The 20,641-nt window shown below is 50.2% G+C and overlaps 1 protein-coding gene across 1 annotated transcript; it reads right to left on the reverse strand.

Moving 5' to 3' along the window:
• Positions 1-4,601: 4,601 nt before the first annotated feature.
• Positions 4,602-18,994, reverse strand: Slc38a7 (solute carrier family 38 member 7). The gene is made up of 12 exons (XM_027939162.2): positions 18,956-18,994; positions 18,269-18,383; positions 14,463-14,851; positions 13,100-13,298; positions 12,748-12,892; positions 11,734-11,832; positions 11,075-11,132; positions 10,742-10,856; positions 8,970-9,117; positions 8,168-8,367; positions 7,466-7,520; positions 4,602-6,533 (listed from the first exon to the last, which is right to left on the reverse strand). The coding sequence occupies exons 3-12, from the start codon at positions 14,730-14,732 to the stop codon at positions 6,431-6,433; spliced, it is 1,392 nt and encodes a 463-aa protein (XP_027794963.2). The 5' UTR covers positions 14,733-14,851; positions 18,269-18,383; positions 18,956-18,994; the 3' UTR covers positions 4,602-6,430.
• Between the last annotated feature and the right edge of the window lie 1,647 nt (positions 18,995-20,641).

Below are 20,641 nucleotides of genomic sequence, written 5' to 3' on the forward strand. Positions count from 1 at the left end.
GCCTAGTTTTCGGCGGACACAACGTCTTTGTTTGTATGTGGTGCTGAGGATCAAACCCGGGCCGCGCGCGTGCCAGGCGAGCGCGCTACCGCTTGAGCCACATCCCCAGCCCGATTTGTTGTTTTCTTAAAGCATTCTTTCTTGTTTTATAATTGAAATATCTTCTTTACTTTTCTGAGAATATTAACTATAGGTTTTCCTTTCTGTGTGGACTTTGTCCCTCCGAGGTGCCTTGCATTCAGATTGCTACTTTGGTCTCATGTTGGAAGTGTTCCCTAAAGCTCTCTGAAAATCTATGTTTGTTCACCCATAGCCAAGAATCTGATGGCTGGAAATTGTGTGGTTTCTTGCAGCTCATTTGTCAACTGGAGCCATCCCTACAGGGTGTCAGGGAGGACTCAGCCCTTGCATTGGGTATTTGTAGGTTTTTTCCTCTAGGGCCATTCACCTTCTCCAGAGGTGGAGGATCTTATCCTGATAAAGCACCTATCTATACTCCGATTATCATCCTTTCTGAACTGGCAGAGGAGAAAGGTGAGGTCCTATTAGTTCAGGCTGTAGAATTTCATATCACTCTCTTGTTTTGGGCCCCCCACCTCTCCCCTGACCTCTGTTGAGCTCAAGTTCCTGAGTCAGGAGCTACCCTGCCCGGTTGCTGCAGAGAATACACAATCCTTGGAATGTGCCTGGAGTTGGGGAAGGAGAAGGATTTAGAAACTGGGTGGACTCCCCAGAAGCAAGTCCTGAGATAAGATGGGAATTCTTGTAAATTTGACTTTTTGATGGAGTTGGGAAAGCAGGATGGGGCAGGCGAGTGGCCTAAGCCGGAGACTGGCTCCAGCCTGATCCTGAGAGTACTCTGGGGCACCATGGTTTAGTTTCACTCAGAGGCCATTGCTGGGGTGGCAGCAGGTGCCCACCTCAGTCATCAGTGCTGGTGCCAGGGCCCAGCTGAGACTGGTGTCCTTTTGAGAAGACACTGTTTTAACATTTCTTTTATAAGCACGGCCTTCGGTTTTAAAGCACTTGTGTTACATTTTAAGTGCTTTCTTTGTATTGGTTTCTCTTCCCTGGGTGAGGTAAATAAAATCAGAGATTATCATTCATTTACGAGTATTTCTTTTTCTTTCTATTTTTGGTACTTGAACCAAAGGAGCACTTTGAAATTGAACCCAGGAGCACTTAGCCACTGAACCACTTCAGCCATTTAAAATTTTTTTATTTTGAGACAGGGTCTCTCTTAAGTTGCCAAGGCTGGCCTCAAACTTGTGATCCTCCTGCCACAGCTTCCAGAGCTGCTTGGAAGTACAGGCCAGGCAGCAACCTCTCTCCAAGGTTTTTATGTTTTTTTTTTTTTTTTTTTTGGTACCAGGGATTGAACTCAGGGGCACTGGACCACTGAGCCCCATCCACATCCATATTTTGTATTTCATTTAGAGACAGGGTCTCACTGAGTTGCTTAGTGCCTCGCTTTTTGCTGAGGCTAACTTTGAACTTGCAATCCTCCTGCCTCAGCCTCCCAAGCTGCTGGGATTATAGGTGTGCACCACCGTGCCCGGCTCTCCAAGGGTTTCTTTCAGGAGAAGGCTACTTAACTGAGAAGAAGGTGATGCTGGGCTCTGAGCCAAACTGGCAGCCACTGGGTACTTGGGTGAATCAGTCTAGTGATATGCCCAATAGGGTGTGGGTGGGACTTCAACTTTATTCACTCCAGGGGCCAACCACTGATCTAAAACTTTCAACCACCTACCTGCTAGACCTAAGCCTCAGTCTTGCTGTCCATGTACTGACCAGGATCACCTGCATCAGACATAAATGTTTATTGTGTTAAGCCACTGGGATTCTAGGGTTTATCTGTTTTAAGTAGCATCTCTTTAACTAATGCATCAATTTTGGGGGCAGGTGCTGGATATTGAGCGCAGGGGCATTTTACCATTGAACTACATTCCCAACCATTTTTCTCTTGAGACAGTGTATTGCTGAGTGGCTGAGGGTCTCACTATGTTTCTGAGGCTGACATTGAACATATAATCCTCAGACTTGGTCTCCCAAGTTTCTGGGATTACAGGTGTGCATCACTGCGCCCAGTCTGAATATCATATCATACCAAGGAATCATTACCAAATCTTGGTTTGTAATATCTTTATCTACCTAACCCATGTACCTACACAATTAGTATCTGATTATTTGATTGGTCTGAGTTCTGCACCACACTGGAGGCCATAATTTAGAGGTGGCCCTGCCCTAGTATAAAGCTCAGATGTACCAAGCAGCAGCCAAATCACCAGGAGCCCTAGTGACTCAATTGTTTGGAATCTCCTTTCAGCGACAGGTTCCCCTCCTCCATAAGCAGAAATTATGCAAAGGCGACCTCTATTGACCAAAGGAAGAAATTGCAGTTGACATACTTCCAGTAGAATGAAATGTCCACAGTAGTTCCTTCCATCTGCCAGGCTTTCCACATGTATTATTATGCCTTGGATTTGCAATATCTACCTCTGCAAAGTGGAAACCATTACTCCCACTTTAAAGCTGACTTAAATGGTGTTCGGAGAGGTGAACCAACTCCCTGAGTTCTCACAGTGTGAGAGGCATCATTGAGATTTCACTCAGTGAGGCCAAGGACTTGGCTTTGTCCATCAGGCCCCTGCTCCTCAGAGGGCTGCTGAGAACAACAGCACTGCCCTCACTGGGAGTGTTAGCCACAGGGACCTCAGGCTCCGCGCTAGACCTACTGAATCAGAATTTGCAGTCTAAGGAGATCCTAGGCAATTTGTGTCTTGAATGTACATTAAAGTTTGAAAAGCACCCTGATCCTCCAGGTGGTCAGGGAAGCCCCAGCGTGTGTCCTCCTGAAAAGAATTTTCACATTTCTTTTAAATGTGGCCTTCAGTTATAAAGCACTTGTATTCTGTTTCAAGAACTTTCTCTACACTAGCTCCCTTTTCCCTCATGAGGTCACCAGGCATTCCCATTTTAGACAGAAACAGGCCTGGAGGTAAAGTGTACCCCACCACTCCATGTGAGAGTGATGGGAGAAGATCCAAGGCTTCTGAGATCTGATATTGGGGTTTGTAGCATGGGGTCTGTAGGTTCCTGGGCTTGCCTTTTCTGTTCAGAGATCAGTGAGTAGCCTGAGAGAGTTGAGCTGCTGAGGCTGGCCCTGAATTGCTGGAATTACAGGCGTGTGCCACCACCCCTGACTCCTCAGTCCTTTAAAAAGAAACTTATTTTGTTGGGCACATCTGTAATCCCAGTGGCTTGAGAGACTGAGGCAGGAGGATTGCAAGTTCAAAGTTAGCCTCAGCAACTTAGTAAGGCCCTAAGCAACTCAGCAAGACCCTGTCTCAACATAAAATATGAAAAGGGCTATGGATGTGGTTCGGTAGAAGGGCCCCTGGGTTCAATCCCTGGTTAAAAGAAAAAGAAAAATTTTGAGACAGGGTCTTGCTAAGTTGCTGAAGTTCTTACTGAGTTGCTGAGGCTGGCCTTAAACTTATGATGCTCCTGCCTCAGCCTCCCAAGTTACTGGATTACAGGTGTGCACCACCTTGCCCACCAAAGCGGGGATGTCTTGAGCACAATGTACAAATATGAATGGATGAATCTGGCTGTTGGCACTGGAGTTTGCCCTTGGCATAGATGTAACCTTTCCTTCCCTCTGTTCATGAGGAAAAAGTGAAACCCAACTTCTAGCTCTTGGCCCCCTAGTCAAGGGTGAATATGGCCCAAAGCTGTTCTATCCCCCTTTAATCCCTCCAATGTGTTTCCCCCTTAAAGGGCAAATCCCTTCCCTCACCCTCATTTGAATATGACTGGAACAGAGAGGGGGAGTGTGATGGGGGTGATGGCTAGATTTGACTCAAAGGAGAAGACACGGAAGACAGGCCCAGAACTCTCATCTCTACTGTGCTCCCACATCCAGGCAATACTCCTCTACAATGTCCACTTCTCAGTTCAAGCCATGTTCTTCCTACCTCAGGGTCCTTGCACATGCAGTTCCCACTGCTTGGAGAGTCTCCCCACCTCTCCCCACTTAGTTAACTGCTAGTCATCATTCAGGGCCCACTCAAACATTACCTCCTGCAGGAAGATTTCCTGTATCCCCTAAATTGTAAAGCCTATTAGTTTGGCTCTAGAATGTCCTTCAAAGGACCATGTGCTGGTCCTCAGCCTATGGATCTAAAAAGGTGGTTTGCTTTAAGAGGTGGGACCTAGCTGGAGGACATTAATGGTGGGTGTGCCCATTAAGGGGATATTGAGACCCAGGTCCCCGCAGTCTTTTCCAGCTGCCATGAAATGAACAGGCCTCCTCTGCTGTGTGCTCCTGCCAAGTACCGGGGCACCACGACCCAAAGCAACAGGGCCAAGTGACTGCAGGTGAAACTTCAAATAAGTCTTTCTTTAAGTTATCTTGGAAGAAAAGGGAGGCATCCAAGTCACTCAGGTTCCAGCTGGGCAGACTGCGCACGGTGGTGCTGCCACTCCTGGGACAGGGGTCACAGATGGAGAAGTGCCATCCACACCTCTCACTCCAGCCCCCTCTCCTTCCCCCCATGGCCCAGACTCTGAGCCCTGGCACCAGACACAGGAGATGCAGCTCCGCAGCACAAGTTCCCTTTATTCACCGTCCTCCCTCTTGAGAGTGTCCAAAGTACAAAACAAACATCGGGAGGCCTTAACGGGGAGGGAGGGAAGGCTCCTGAGGTTAGGTCCAGGGGCCAGATCCAGCTCTGCTTCCTGGCTGGCCCATGTCCGTGCAGTGGCCCCACATTATTCCCCCAACCCTAAAATGCAGCACTGGGAGGCACCTCAGCCCTGCCAGCAGGCTGGCCTCCTAGCCTTGATGGGGCTTGCCACTGGGCGGGAGCCCAAAAGCAAGCAGCAGAAGGGGCTGGTCCCAGGGGACAGGGAAATGGGCCTCAAGAGCAGATGTATGGAAAGGCAGCTTATCTAGTCTTCAGGTTGGACAAAGCCTCGCCAGCCTCCAGCCGGCCTGCGCAGCTTAGGTGGGACTGCCCAGAGTGGCAGCTACTGGGTGGGGGCCCCTCTCACTCCCAGTTCAGAGATTTTAGGCAGGAGGGATCAAGGAAATATGGGGATTCCTGGAGGAGGAAGCCTGATTCTGTACCTGGAAGTTGCCACCGTGAACAAGGGTGGGTGAGGGGCCAAGGAGGTCAAAATGGGAATATGGAAGGAGAGAATCGTGTTGCGACAATGAAGGTGTGACCTTGATGTGATTGAAAGGCTGCTGAGGGCAAGTGTGAAGGATGTATGGAGCTGAGGAAGCTGAGAGAGGCTTGGCACCCATGCCCCATGACAGAACAAAACAAAACACGTTCATAAATCAGAGATGGAGCTACACAAAGGAAAGTGATCCAAGATCCACCTGGCAAGGGAAACTTCCAGGCCTACCAATGTCAACCCCACTGTCATCTGGGACATCAGACTAGGGCTGGCTTGGGGAGGGGGCAGAACAATGGCAAGGAGAGGAGCAATCCCTGAAAAAGAGGTCAGAGGTTCACCTGGATCTTGGCCAGCCCAGCCTGCATGGAGGGTCTGAAAGGTTCCCAGACTTCTCCCTCACCCACCTTGAGTTTCTGAAAAGAGTGGCCCACCTGAAATCCAAAAGCAGCAGCAGACCCCACCCTCTGCCCGTGGGGAAAGCTAATGGAGGAATACTCGCAGCACCGTGGCATGGGCGGCCCCTGGCTTCAGAACCAGGCTGGCGCCATTTGTAAACATTAGAGTTGGTGAGACCTGGGGATGGAGGAAGAGAGGGTGCTTAACCTGGACCATCAGGTTTGGAGAAAGTCAGTCCCTAAAGATTTGGGAAATGCCAATTAGCCATGGGAAAGAGGCCATCAGGCTGACCAGGGGTCCAAGAGGGAATGGACAAGGCCAGCACCTACCTATTTCTTCCCGTTTGTAAGACTCCAGCTCTACCTTTGGAAATTGCCAGATCCTAGAAGAAGCCAATACTGGCCACGGCTGCTGATGGGCTGGAGCAAGCACTGAGCCTGAGGGTATATGCCCAACCCCCACTCAGGACAGGCTGCTCTGAGGAGGACACTGGCCCTTCGAATGTGGTCTTTCTCCAGAGGGAAATCAGACTGGTTCTTCTAGTACCTGCTGATCCTCTACCCGTGGGGGTTCCAGGTATGAAGTTGAGAGTTAGGAGAAAGAAGTTCCTTTGTGACATAGACTTGCCACCACCCATAGCGCAGCCATGGCTGGGGAGCAGGAAGGGAGCTAAATTTGAACTGTCCACAGGTGTGGGGCCTGATTCTGCCCCAGAAGTATTCCTGGAAAAGGATGTCTGGTGTCATCCCACCAGCTGGAATGATGTTGGACTTGGGTGGCCCCATAGCTCTAAGACAGAATTCTTGGGTCCAATGGTCAAGGTCATGTGCTTTCTGGGAGGCAGTGGTTATGCCAAGAGATCCACATAGATGGCGTTGGCTGTGGTCTGGCCAAAGATGAAGGCTCCCAGGGTGACCAAGAGGACTCCATAACTGACCAATGCCCACCAGCTGAAGAACAGAGGATGAAAAGGAACTGGTCAGTCATCCTGTTCACGACTCCCCTGACTTACATATATACGGAAGTTAGGTACCCTTATTACTTATTCTACTTTTGACTTGTCAAGGACTTTTCCATAAAAAGGCATGTGTGTACAGCCAGGTATATTATCTTTAGTCCACAGATAAGGAGACCAACACCTAATGGATGAACTGACTGGTCACAGGAAGCTAAGGGCAGGACCAGGATTAGAGCATAGGCCTCCTGATGGAAAGATGTTCAGAAAAAAGCCAGCTGCATAAGATGTGATCCATTTCATTAAGAAAAGAATCAAGCTGGGTGCAATGGCACATGCCTGTAATTCCAGGAACTTGGGAGGCTAATGCAGGGGAATAGCAAGTTCAAAGCCAGCCTCAGCAACCTAGGGGCTATAAGCAACTTAGTAAGACCCTGTCTCAAAAATTAAAGGACTGGGGATGCAGACATCTGCAAATAGATGTATCAAAACCAGAACAGGGTTATTACTTGGTACTGAGAATAAGGGTGATTTTCATTTCCTTCTTTAGACCTGTGTGTATTTTTAAAGTTTTCTATAATTACCTTCCTTCCTTCTTTCTTTGTAGTGCTGGGGACTGAACCCAGGGCTTCACACATGCTAGACAAGTGCACCACTTCTAAGTCCTCTGAGTTATTCTCTAGCCCTTTTTAAAACTTTTATTTTGAGACAGGATCTTGATAAGCTGCTCAGGCTGGCATTGAACTTGCAATCCTCTTGACTCAGCTTCCTGAGTAGCTGGGATTACAGGTGTGCACCTCCATGCCCAGCTTAAAAAGCCCATGATTTTAAAAGCATGCAAAAGACTCTTTATTGTCTTCTACTGACTCCCACCCCCTGCCTCCCATACCCCACCTCCCAGAGGACCCGAGGCTGGCCCTGCTTTACCTGGCTGGTTTGACCTCCTCCATCTCAGAGAGTTTGGCTTGAATGAGGCACAGACCTGGAGGAGAAGAGGTGGCTCTGAGTTTGTAGGAAGCAGAGGCTCTACCCTCATCCCAGACCCCTCTTACCAAGAGGGTGGCAGAGAAAGTCAAGTTTACTCTCCCAGAAATTCTGCCTCTGCCCCCTGACTTAACACCTGGCTGGAGCCTGGCCTCTGCTTTCTAAGGACTCGCCAAGAAGCAAGCACACACCTAAGCAGAGAGCAGCTCCCTTGCTGTGTGTGCAGTGGGAAGGGCTTTCAAGGAGGTTGCCTGCACAGAAACAGGTAGGCCTGTTTCCCAGGGATCTGCAAAAGACCCGTGTCTACCTATACATCTGGGTGCCAACACCCCGCCCCTTTGACCTCTGGGCTGTATTGAGCAGAACCAGCCAGATTCTAATAGGGAAGAACACATAGAAGTACAGGCTCTGGCACCACTGACTTGGGTTTGAAAAGACTTGTTACTTATTCGTTGAGATCATTAACCTCTCTGGGAAGGTTTGTATTCTCTCTGAACTTCACATTTTCTCATCAATACAAGGGAGAGTGCAAGAGCTGAGGGTGACCCTCCCTGGCAGGTTTGGAGCCCATGGGGCACTAAGGCCAGAGGGTCCTTGGAAGTCGGTACTACAGAGCCATCAGACAGGGATGCCAGGGGTGCGCACCTGGGAAGACAAAGATGAAGCAGGCGGCCAGGCCCCCGATGACTGAGATGACCTTGCCGATGTCAGGGATGAAGAGCGCCAGCAGCAGGGTGAGCAGGAACCACACCAGCGTCTGCAGCACTCGCCGCCGCTGCTCCCGCCCCACGTCCTCCTCCACTGGCATCCCCTGGTAGCGCAGCCACAGGCCCTCGACCACCGCCCTGTGCACAGGAGGAGGGGTTCAGGGGCACCCTTGCTCAAAACCCCCCACCTCTGGCTCACAGGAGCCAAACCATAAACTGGGAAGATTGTGGGTAAGGCCCTAATCTGTGAGCCTAAGATGGGCTTACCCACACTGTCCTGGGCACCCTGGGGCTGGATGAGAGGGTGACCGTGAAGGGCTTAGTGCTTTGCTTCATCACATGGAAACTGACACTATTATTCTCTTTAAAAGGAACACTTCGGGGGGCTGGGGCTGTTAGCTCAGTGGCAGAGCATCTCCCTAGCAAGTGTGAGGCACTGGGTCTGATCCTCAGTACTGCATAAAAATAAATAAATAAAATAAAGGCATGCTGTCCATCCACAACTACAAAAAATAATTATAATTAAAAGCTCAGGAAAGATTAGGGTTAGTGGTTCCTGGAGGACTCGGAATGTTCTGGTGACCCTGGGACAAAGCCCACTCCTGAGCCCCAGCTTGGAAGGGGGACTATCCTAGATATGGATTCCTTTCTAGGGGCTGCAGTTTCTCCTTTCCCAGAACAGATTCCACACAAGCCCATGGGCTTCCAGGGGTTCTGGGTGGCGTGGGGAGGGGGCTCACCGCCCACAGAAGTGCAGGATGGGGTAGGAGGTGAGCACGCTCAGGATGATGAAGGCTCGGGCAACAGCCACAGCCATGTCCTCGGAGGGGTAGGACAGGAGCACATCGGGGTCCACAGCAGCTCCAAAGGTCAGGAAGCCACAGATGCCTGTAACACAGGGACAAGGGGGCTAGGTTGGGGCCACCCTGCGAGGGTAGCGGGTGTCCTCTCCTGATAAATGCAGCTGGAGCAGCTCTGGAGGCTTAGCCTGGGTCCCGGAGGCGTTGAGCTGGGAGCAGAGGTCTCCTCCTGCCTTCACAGATCCTCTGCTGGAGGCCTGCCAGCCCCACACATGCCCCTTCTCTGAACTTGCCCAGCACATTCCTGTCCCAGACTTCTGCACTAACTGTTCAGTCTTCACGCTGCCATCTCATCACTCAGGTCTCAGTTCAGATGTCCCCTGCTGAAGGAATGCTGCCCTGCGGACCTACAATCATTCCCACCCCAGGCACTTGGCTGTCACCCAGTTCTATTTCTTCACATCACTCAACTCTTTGAATTGTCTTTTTTTGGGGGTGTGGGGGGGCCATGGATGATTAAACCCAGGCATGCTTTACCACTGAGCCACATCCCCAGCCCTTTTTAATATTTTTATTTAGAGACAGGGGCTCGCTAAATTACTTAGAGGCTCACTGTTATAGAGGCTGGCTTTGAACTCAGGATCCTCCTGCCTAAGCCTGCTGGGATTATAGGCGTGTACCACTGTGCCTGGCACCCTTATTATTTATTGAGAAAGGGTCTCACTAAGTTGTCCATGCTGGCCTGAAACCTGTGATCCTCCTGCCTCAGCCTCCCAAGTTGCTGGGATTACAGGCGTGCGCCCCCCATCCTGGCTCCTTCTGAATTGTCTTTTTAATTGGTGTATTTTCTGTCTCCCCAGGCAGAACATGAGTCCCAAGAGAACAAGGGACTTGGCCAGTTTGCCTGTTGGCTCCTGGCTGTGACTTAAGAGGCTGGAACAGTTCTGACCCAGCAGCTGTGTGTGCCCTCCCCTCCAAGGGAGGGTGGCAGAGTTCTTCCTCTAGGGCTCTCAGTCCTAATCCTCATACAAACCACCCACCCAGCAGCCAGAGCCTCGTGCCTCTCAGCAGTGCCCCCGCATGAAATGCTTCCTCTCTGCCTCCCCAGAGCCCCTGCCCCCTCCCCATTTCCTGCCACCTGCCTCACTTCTTGTATCCTAACTACACAGAGCCCCATTCTATCCCTGCCTCAGAGACCTGGCATTCTGCAGCACCTGGGTCTGGAAGCTCCTCTTTGACCTTTCATGTTTTGACTTTCTTGTCACTTGGATCTCCCCAAATGCCACCTCCTAGAGAGGAGCCCTCTGTGAAAGCTACACCCACATGGTCCCATTCACTCCTTCTTGGTTTCACTGTCACGATGGCACTTGCTACTTCTGATTCCTTATTCACTCGCACATAACTGTCTCTCCAATGACACTGTCCACCTTGCAGGGGCAGGACCAGGTCTTCCTTTCTCCATGCGTCCCCATACTGAGTACAGCTCCTGGCACTTATTGGGCTGACTTGGAACTGATGAATGGATGCATGGACATGCCCCTCTCATCTTGACAGTGCATGCCCCCCGGGCAGCCTGAGTGCAAGCCAATCTCTACATGGTGCTTGCTGTGCTGGAAATGCAGGCTGTCCTCAGGAAAGCTGGGCCAGAGGACGTGGGGACGCGAGGGGGAGTAGGAGCACTCAAAGCCTGGTCCTTGGAGGGGTGCACTCACCTGTGCCCATGTAGACAGCCAGGGCTATGACCATGGCGGCTGTCACAACCCCACCCCAAGTCTTCACCTCGGGCTGCCGCATGCTGTTGAAGACGGGCACACTGCTCACGTGGCACTGTCCGGGTGAAGGGCATGGTCATGGTGGGGAAATGACCACATCCCCAGTTTCCGAAGGAATGTACCTTGGGGACAAAGGCCCCAGGGACAAAGGACAAGTCCTGGGGCACCCACTTTATCTTTCCTCCCAGGATTCCCCCCATTCTGTTTGTAACATGGGTTACAGCCCCGGTGGTGAATGAATTAAGGGGACAGTAGGGACCTTGTAGCTGGCACCTGAAATCCAAAGCAGATGGTGGGCATGGCATTGAACACGGCCATCCAGGAAGCCGGCCTGTGGACAAACACAGCGTGCAGCTGCTCGTGAACCTCTCAGAGCCGTCGACCATGCCCAAGCACAACCCTCCTTCACTCACCCTCCCCTCTGGCCGACAGCATCCTCCATACGTAAGAACAGATATCTCCTTTCCCAGCCCAACAGACTGAGGCTCTGAAAGGCCTTCCTGGACCAAAAGCCAGAATGCCTGGCTCCTGAATTGGGGATTTGTTTTTCTGGTTTGTTCTATTTATTTATTTTTTCCCCCTTTAAAAGGGGAATTTGGGGGAAAAAAAATGACAAAGCAGCTTCATCCTCATACAGATGATAAACACAGATGGAAAAATGTGCCTTTCCACCTGGCAGTTTCCACAAGCTGGGGCCTGGTCTAGTGCCAGCTCATCTGTTAGATATTCATGGCAGAGTCTCCTCCTGCCTCTAGCTCTCCTTCTTCCCTCCAGCAAAAAGAGACCAGGTCCTCTCGCTCCTTCCTAGTGACAGATGAAGTATCCCTGATGAGCTAAGGAGCACCCGTGTGGCTTCTGAATGCCTGACCCAGCACCTCCTGGGTCCCAGCGGCAGCTTCTATTCTTGTGTTTCCCCAGGGGCCCTTACCCACCTGGTCAGGATGTCTCCTGGGGTCATCTCTTTATCTGGCCAGATGTATTTGATGATAATGATGGCAGTGACGTACCAGGTGCCCACGACGCTCAGGAAGCTGCCGGGAAGGAGAGACTGATTTCTTGCTCCCCAGAGCCTCAGCTGCCCTTAATCTGATTCCATTCCTGGGTGGGTAGGGATGGTTCACCCTCAGCTCTAGGGACCACAAGCATCTCCTGAACACTGGGGGACTATGCCAAGCAAAGACTCAGGAAATGCCTGAGAAATGAGTCTCAGGGAGACCTGCCACAGCTAGGAGGGAGCTGGACGGCCAACAGTGACCTGATCAGCATTTCTGGCCACTGGGACATGCACTCATTTGGCCCCAAGGCTCAGAGATCATGTGGAGAACAGAACTCCAAGTGCTCCTGCAACTCCAATTTGAACAGGTCAGACTTGGCAAGGGCTACCAGCAGGCCATGCTCTGGGCCTGTCCTTGAGAATTAGGAGATACCAAAGGTAAAGGGTGAGAGTTCAATTACTGGAAGGTTGACACTGAAGGGGGTCATGGGGAGAGCTGAGTGTGCCTTCCCTTTACACCTGGAAAAGGCCTCGACCCCACAGCTTGTCAGGTACCGAGCAGGGCAGCCAGTCTCCTCCCTTCACACTGAGCCACACGGAAGATGCTGCTAGGCCTACAACCGCGAATGACTCAAATTCTACCCCCCAAGAGAGAGCCAAGGCCAGGTCCACAAGCTGCCCTCATACTCCCGGCTGTCACCAGTCTTTAATAAGGACATTTAGAACTGCATCTCACATCCAAGCAAAGGGCCACTGTCTCCTTTGGTGGTGACAGAAAAAGAAGGTCCTGGGCCTGAAACCCTGCAAAGCTTGGTCTACTCTGCCTGGCCCACGTCTGCTCCCTGAGAAGGTGAGTTGTCATGGAGGGAAGGAGCTGCCCAGTAGACAGAGGGTCTCCAACTGCCCACGAGCAGAGCTTCTGTCCTGCCCAGGCTGGGGCGGGGCTCCAAACCTGGCATATTTCTGGAAGCCAATCTCCTTGGGGATGGAGAGGGGCAGGATGAAGAGGAAGGCAGTGAGGCTGATGGTGAACTTTCGGTCTGTGTACCAGGGGCCACCGCTGGCCTCCTCGGGGTCCTTTGCCATCACAGCTATAACTGCACAGGGAGGAAAGAGGAAATGTCATGCCAGGCCACCACAGGGTGAGGCCCTCCTACTCTGCTGGGCCCCAGGACCTCCCTCTGATGAACCCAGCAGCCTGGCAAGAGGATTCCTAGATGAATGTTCAACACCTTTTCCTTCCACCCCAGCACCCCCAGGATTGAGGGGGACAGACAAGGTAGTTGCTTCAGGGAGAACCTCACTCTTGTCCTGCTGGTCCCCGATGATAATGAGGAAGGCAATGCAGGTGCCAAAGGTGTAGATGGCGATGGCCACCTCGCACAGCACGCCCGTCAGCTTGCCGCACACGGCCCACACCACCTCCTGGTAGGTCCTCTCATTGCTGGCCTGGGAGCAGTAGGCCAGGATGACGAGGCCACTGATGATGAAAACCAGCATACCCTAAGGCAGGGGCAGAGCGAGACGGTGTGGGAAGAGCTGGCAGCCAAGGGCATCCTGGGCACTTAAGGGGCCAATGCCCAAAGTGGCTTCCGCGAATGGGTCTCGGGTTGCATGGCAATTTTAATAGATAGATTGCTAGAGGTTGCCAAGGGGAGATTTTTTTTTTTAAACAAAGTTTTGTGACAACTTTTAAACATACAAAAGTAGACAGACCAGACAGAATAAAATAACAGTAAAGTCCCTTATGTGCCCATTACTTAGCTTCAAAAATAACCAATTCATAATCTTGTTACATTTTATTTCCCTTCCTATTCGGGATTACTTTGAAGCCAATACAAGCTATGTGTCATTTTGCCAGTAAATATTTCAGTAGTATTGAAAGATAAGAGTCCTATTTTATTTTATTTTTGTGGTGCTGGGATTGAAACTAGAGCCCTATGCATGCTAGGTAAGCACCCTACCACTGAGCTACAGCTTCATATAACCCGGTTCTTTGTTTTTTCCTTTTCTTCTTTTGGTCCTGGGGATTGAGCCCAGTGGTGCTTAACTACTGAGCCATATCCCCAGCCCTTTTTATTTTGAGACAGGTCTCATTAAGTTGCTGAGGCTGGTATCAAATTTGTGATCCTCCTGTCTCAGCCTCGTGAGTTGCTGGGATTACAGGCATGGACCACCACACCCAGCTAGCACATTTTATTTTGAGACAGGGTCTTTCTAAGTTGCCCAGGCTGACCTCAAGGTTTCGAACCTCCTGAGCCCAGCTAATGGCATCATTATTTATTTATTTATTATTATTTTTTAGTTGTAGATGAACACAATACCTTTTATTTATTTATTTTTTAATGTGGTGCTGAGGACTGAACCCAGTGCCTCACACATGCTATGCAAATGCTCTACCACCGACCTACGACCCCAGCCCCCACCCCCTTTCTTTCAACATAACCAGAAAATCACGGAATGCCTAAAAAATTAAATATGGTGATGTCCAAATCTGATTGTTGGGAAGGTTTCTGCTATCTCATTTGGGCTGAGTGAAGAGTACTAGAATAGACGGGTAGTATCTGTCATGTGTAAGGGAAGGAAGAAGGGCAGATTGTCTCCTGCTGACTGTCTCTGATCCAAAGGGCCCACCTGTGCTGCGCCTCTGCCCAGCATCACACTCACCATCTGCAACGTGACCCCAGCTGCCACGCCCCCAGCGGTGCTGAAGGCTGCTGGGAAGTTAAGCAGCCCAGCGCCCAGGCAGGCGTTGACAACGATGAAGATGGCTCCAAGCGTGGAAGTGGTTCCTCTGTCCAGACCTTCCGGGGAAGCCTCGCCCTCACTCTTGAGGGCCGTGTCCACACAGGGACTCTGTAGCAGACGGGCCCGCTCCCCAGCATCTGTGCTTGAGCCCCACTCGCTGTAGTCACTGTTGATGCTGACCTGGGCCATGGCCCACAGCCTTCTTTCTTCCTGCAAGGGATCTGGAAAGTTCCACCTCACAGCCACATCCTGTGGTAGCTGAAGGAATGTCTGTTCAGAGCTGTTAACTTATAAGGACTCTTGTCAACCTAGATGGGACAAAGACAGGTACTGCTGTTATCCTGAGATGGGGAGGCTGAGAGGTGAAATAACATGGCAGGGATTCAAACTGAGGAGCACTTCTGCGCAGAACATCACAATGGGTTCCACAGTGTGGGATGGCAGACATAGAAATGTCAGATGCAAGCCAGGTGTGGAGGCACATGCTTGTAATCCCAGCAAATTGTGAGGCTGAGACAGGGGAATTGCAAGTTCAAGGCCAGCCTCAGCAATGCAGCAAGACCCTAAGCAACTCAAGGAGATCTTGTCTCAAAAATAAAAAAGGATGGGGATGTAGCTTGGTACTTTATAAATCCTTTGGTTAAATCCTTAGTATAAAAAGAAAAAAATGTCAGGTACAAATCTTGCTTGTTTCAGCCTTACAGAGCAGTAGAATAAATAAGACCTAAACATAAAAGACAGGAGTACTAACGTGTCAGCACTGGAGAGAGGCCCCCATGGGGGAGGTGTGTCATGGATGTTATCTTATCTCATTCAATCCCGTGACAACCTCATGGTCAAAAAGTTTGGAGAGATCAAATCACTGACCCAGGATCATATACTAGGAATCTGTGGTGCAGGATCTGAATCCAGACCTGTCTGTCTTCCCAGCCTGTTTCTAGACTGCAGCGTCCTTAAACGAGGTGCTCTCACCAAGGACTGTGGGTGTTTCAATGCACTATAGCCCAGCAAGCCTCGCTGCGGCCCACAGCCTAAATTCTGTGTGGCTTTCAAGGCCCTTCAAAATTCAGGCCATTTTCAACTTCTGCCACAAGACAAGATCCCCACATCTGTCACATTTGTGTCCCCAGGAAAATAATTACTAATCCTATGCTTGGAATGCTCCCAGCCCCTCTTGGCCAGCCACCCTGGCCCATGTCTTCCCCTTTTCTTCAGAACTCACTGAGCCTTCCTTGGAGCCACCCAAGGGCCCAGCACCACTCATGCATTCTCTTGTGCTGCCATTACACAGCCCTGGGCTGCTCTTCTCAGCTACACCGCAAAACTGGGGGGGGCTCAATGTGTGGTCTTCATTGCACTGTTGATCATTACCACTGTGGCTAGGGGATGCATTATCTCATTCAATTGTCAATGTGGCCCTAAAAAGTAGACTAGACACGACTGTCACTATTTTACCAAGAGGAAACCAAATCCCAGAGGTATGAAGCACTCTACCCTGGGTCACATAGCAGTCAGTGGAGGAGCCGGGATTCAAAACTAGGCCTGTTTGGCTCTAGAGCTTCTGTCCATTTGCATCTGCCTCACCTCTGAGTCTTCCATCTATGGAGTCTATTAATAATAGTAAGGGCTTAGTCCTCAATAAATAGTCACCAGACTGAGGGTGCATCTCAGTGGTAGAGTGCATGTTTAGGGCATTCTGGGGTTCAATCTCCATTAATAATCTCTGCACCTCAAAACATTGCTTCTGTTATGTTTGGAAATATCCCTTCCCATTTTGTCATCCTATACCATGCCTATGATTCTCAATCCTAAGCAAGCAGAGAGAATACTCATCAAATACTGGCCTGGTGCCATTGGTCAGGTAGCAATGAGGTGCACAGGCACTGGGACAACTACTAGGAGGAAGAGCAAGATCAAGGCCAGAGGCTGGGCTGGGGAATGGAGCTCAGTGAGAGAATGTGTGCTTAGCATGCATGAGGTGCCCTGGGTTCAATCCCTAACAACTAGGCCTGTCCAAAAAAAAAAAAAAAAAAAGGCAAGAAAGGGTAGGGCTGAGTGCTTAGTGGGGAGTCAGGAGCATTCTGTCCCAAAGGCTGCTTCTGGCTTATTACCTCCCAGGCTGCAAAATCTGCTAAAAGCTCCTTCTCCTATCCTTGCTGAATCCTGATCCCAGGGTATTAACACAAAACTATATTTTATTCTCTGCTATCTTGTTTTTACCCCCTCCCACCACCCAATCCTGGCCCTGTGCTAGGGAATGAACTTGGGAGCACTTTACCATTGAGCTACATCTCCAGACCTTTTTATTTATTTATTTTAAATATGTATTTTTTAGTTGTAGTTGGACACAATACCTTTACTTTATTTATTTATTTTAATGTGGTGCTGAGGATTGAACCTAGGGCCTCACACGTGCTAGGCAAGCGCTCTGCCACTGAGCCACAACCCCAGCCCATTTTTTATTTTGAGGCAGAGTCACACTAAGTTGCCTAGGCTGGCCTCAAACTTGCTGAGGCTGGCCTTGAACTTGTGATCCTCCTGCCTCATCTTCCCAAATCTTTGGGATTACAGGTATGTGAAGTGTCATAAAGAAGTGACACTTCACATACCCCACTTACTCATAAAGAAGTGAATTGAATTGGGTGTGGTGGTACACACCTCTAATCCCAGCAGCTGGGGAGGCTGAGACAGGAAGATCGCTAGTGCAAAACCAGACTCAGAAACTGCGAGACGCTTAGCAACTTAGTGAGACCCTGTCTCTAAATAAAATACAAAATAGGGCTGGGGATGTGGCTCATTGGTTGAGTGCCCCTGAGTTCAATCCCTGGTACCTCCCCTCCCCCAAAAAAAGAAATGAACTGATCAGATTCATAATGACAACCTGAACACTGTCCATTGTAGGGCCATCCCTTCTGATACTATCAGTCCACTGGTGGTCTAGAATGGTTAATAAGGCCCCTTGAAATGCTGCCCAATACCTCTTTCTTTTTTTTTTTAAATAATTTTTTAATATTTATTTTTTAGTTTTCGGCTGACACAACATCTTTGTTTGTATGTGGTGCTGAGAATCGAACCCGGGCCGCACGCATACCAGGCGAGCGCACTACCACTCGAGCCACATCCCCAGCACCCCCAATATCTCTTTCTCATGATGAACAAACAGACTGGGAACAGTCCCCTCATGAGAAGGAAAGTTCAGCTGTTCTCAGATGTCTATCATCAAGAATGTAACCAAGGGACACAGTCCCAGAGGGAACATCCCTCTGCTGGCACCAGATTCAGAAAGATCAGTCTAAGCCACTGGACTTCTTCCTCTTATGCAACCTGCCCTCCAGCCACCAACTCAGCAAAAAATCAAAGCAGTGACTAGTGACAGCAGGTTCTTGGCGGCTCCCAGGCTTCCAGCATAGTTCCAGGCAGATCCAAGACCATCTCCTGGACCCTGTTCACACCACAGACAGAGGTCTACTGAGTGATTGGTCTAAGGTCACACAGCTCCGTGCAGCTTCCTGACTCTCCAGACAGTAGGTTTTCCTTTGGCACCCCTGCCCCAGCCCTGAACCATCTGCCCAGCCTCTCCTACCACAGGACCTCAGCCTGAGATCCTCAGGGTGATCAGTTCAAAGGCTAAGAGTTTCCACCCTCTGCAGACTCTGAATTGGTCAAAGATCTCTCCCTCTCTCCCTCCCTCCCTCCAATTACTCAGTTCCATTGTTCCAGCTCACCTGCTTGACTCTGGTGAAAGGGGTTTGCTTTTTTTCCCCCAAAGGGCTGGTATCAGATTCTTTTTACTTCCCTCTCTGGTCTCAAGTTCTTCTTTCTCAAGATTTTACTCAAAATCTGCAGTCAAGAGAGAGAGGAGTGTGGGCTGGTTCTGGGCCGGCTTCAGCAGCAGGGGGTGGGGGCACTGACAGGCTCTGACACTAACTCATGGAACAGAGGGCCAGATCAGAGGAAAAAGGGCCAAGGGAGGGAAAGCGACTAAACTAAGGTCACGGTGGGTAGCTGGCAGGGTCAAGGTAGAAGCCTAATGTCTACATGCAGTAGGCCCCTCAGCTCCCATTCCCAGTGGGTTCTCAGTCCAGCCTGGGGTTGGAGCCCTGAAATACGAGGGTTGGGCTGCACTGGGAGGTAAGTCAGGGGCGGGGGCCGATTCCCAGGCCTGAGGCGAGACCGGCCGGACACTTGGGGTAACTGGGGAGGCGATGGGGGACTCGATCCCGGCCTAGGACTAGGTGGAGTCCCGCCGGGCTAAGGCGCGCAGGGGTGGCGCAACAAAAGGCTGGGCGCGGCGAAGACCGGCTCCGACCCTGCAGGAAATCAGAGCTCGGCCGCGGCGGGGACACTCCGGCACCCGGGAACCTGACGCTCCCACCTCCCACCCCCCACCGCCTCTACCTCTCAGCACCTACCTACGGTGCTGGGTCCCGAGCCGGCGGGGCAGCCACGTGAGTGCGGGTCACGTGACCGCCCGGCTTGGGCAGGGCGCAGGACACCCTGGGAGTTGTAGTTTTCGGCAGCTGTCAATCTTGGCCAACCCCGGAGCCCTGAACCTGGCCGCAGTAGTCCGCTGCCACCCGGCGGCCCGCCAGCCTGTGTTTATCCTGTTATTTTTAGATTTGGCCCTTGGCCGAGCCGAACACCGCTCTCCCTCCCAGGAAGAGCATTAGGAGGTTTGGCATCTTTGTCAGTCCAGAGTCCCAGCGGGCTAAAACTGTTTGACTCATTATTTTTACTGGTCTCTGTCCCTATGTTCCTGCCATGTGTCCCTATGTTCCTGGGGCAGTGACCCAGGAGTCTCTTTTACCGAGGAGTGTGGGGGTCAGTTTTCACCTCCTTGAGCTGTGGTCTTCTGTACAACAGAGGGCTGTCCTGAGTGTTCATGACCATGACCCCAGAGCCTAGATTCTAGACTAGTTTTTGAGGCAATGTGGGCTCTCAATAAATACCTGTTGAATGAAAGAATGAGTGTCCAGAGCCCTGGCTTCTGTCCTTTTGTCCTCATGCTTGACCATGTAAATTGCTCTGGGCAGTGGAATTTGGGTAGACGTGCCCGCCATGTGTTATTTCTAGACATAAACTAAGAGTTGAACATGGTTTGTCAAATTCTCTTCTTCTGTGCCCTAAGAGGTCACATTGAAGAGTGCATCTAGCTATATAAAATAAAGACAGGGAGGGGGCTGATAGTACAGCTTGTGTGATAAGCATGAGGCCCTGGGGTTGGCTTTCTAGCACTGCAAAGAGAAGACAACAACAACAACAACAAAAAAAAAAAAAAAAAAAAAAAAACAGGGAGTTTCAGCTTCCAGATGTTGGGGATGATAAACTTATCCCTCTATTGAGGTATCTAATATAGTGAGTTTTCTGTGCTTGTTTGATCTGTAGTCCCATTTTAGACAAATGTTATCTTAAGACCTAGCTTCAGGGCTGTGCTTTCGTATCTCGCTTTTTAGTGGATCTTAAAACCCTACTTCTCATGGCTTGAAAAGGATATGGAGGAAGGCTACTTGAGCCTAGAGGAACTAGATAGCTGTCAGCTTGCAAATGGTTTTGGATATTAGGCCAAAGGGTTGAAGCTTTGATGGTGGGGGCATAGGAGCAGAACACGGACTTTAAGCACAGTATACATTTAGTGTCATAAGACCCTACATTTGTGTGCAGATTGTGATCATGAGCAAATCAATGCTTGGTTTGCTTTTGTGTAAAACTGGAAATATTGGGCAGGAGGTGTAGAGTGCTTGCCTACCGCGTGCCAGGCCCTGGGTTGGTACTGCAAAATAGTAGCTATTTCTTGAAACCACAAAGTTTAAATATGGAATCTAATGACCATTGGTGTACAGGGAGCAAAAACAAGTGGTAATGCTCTGCAGACCAGGCTACATAATTGGTATCTGACTCCAGAGTTGGTGCTGCTACCACTACAAGATACTTGCTCCCTAATAGTTTAGGAAGATTTCATTGCATTAAACCTTCCAAGGAGACTTAAATTATAAGAGGGAACCTATATGAGTGAACTGGTCTTGGGTTGTGTATCAGGATCTACAATTTTCTTACTTGCAGAGCAAACAATGGAACTATAAGCATTTTGAGAGGAAGAA

Source organism: Marmota flaviventris, chromosome 18 (genome assembly GCF_047511675.1).
Source record: "Marmota flaviventris isolate mMarFla1 chromosome 18, mMarFla1.hap1, whole genome shotgun sequence".
Taxonomy (NCBI): Eukaryota; Metazoa; Chordata; class Mammalia; order Rodentia; family Sciuridae; genus Marmota; species Marmota flaviventris.

What these genes read in the sequence shown, in the direction of transcription:
- Slc38a7 (XM_027939162.2), bottom strand. Translation starts at nt 14,732, where the DNA reads ATGGCCCAGGTCAGCATCAACAGTGACTACAGCGAGTGGGGCTCAAGC. An exon ending in CTGGGGTCACGTTGCAGATG is followed by an intron (nt 13,299 to 14,462) that starts GTGAGTGTGATG and finishes CCCCTGCCTTAG; the next exon opens with GGTATGCTGGTTTTCATCAT. An exon ending in GAGGAGGTCAAACCAGCCAG is followed by an intron (nt 6,534 to 7,465) that starts GTAAAGCAGGGC and finishes TCTGTTCTTCAG; the next exon opens with CTGGTGGGCATTGGTCAGTT.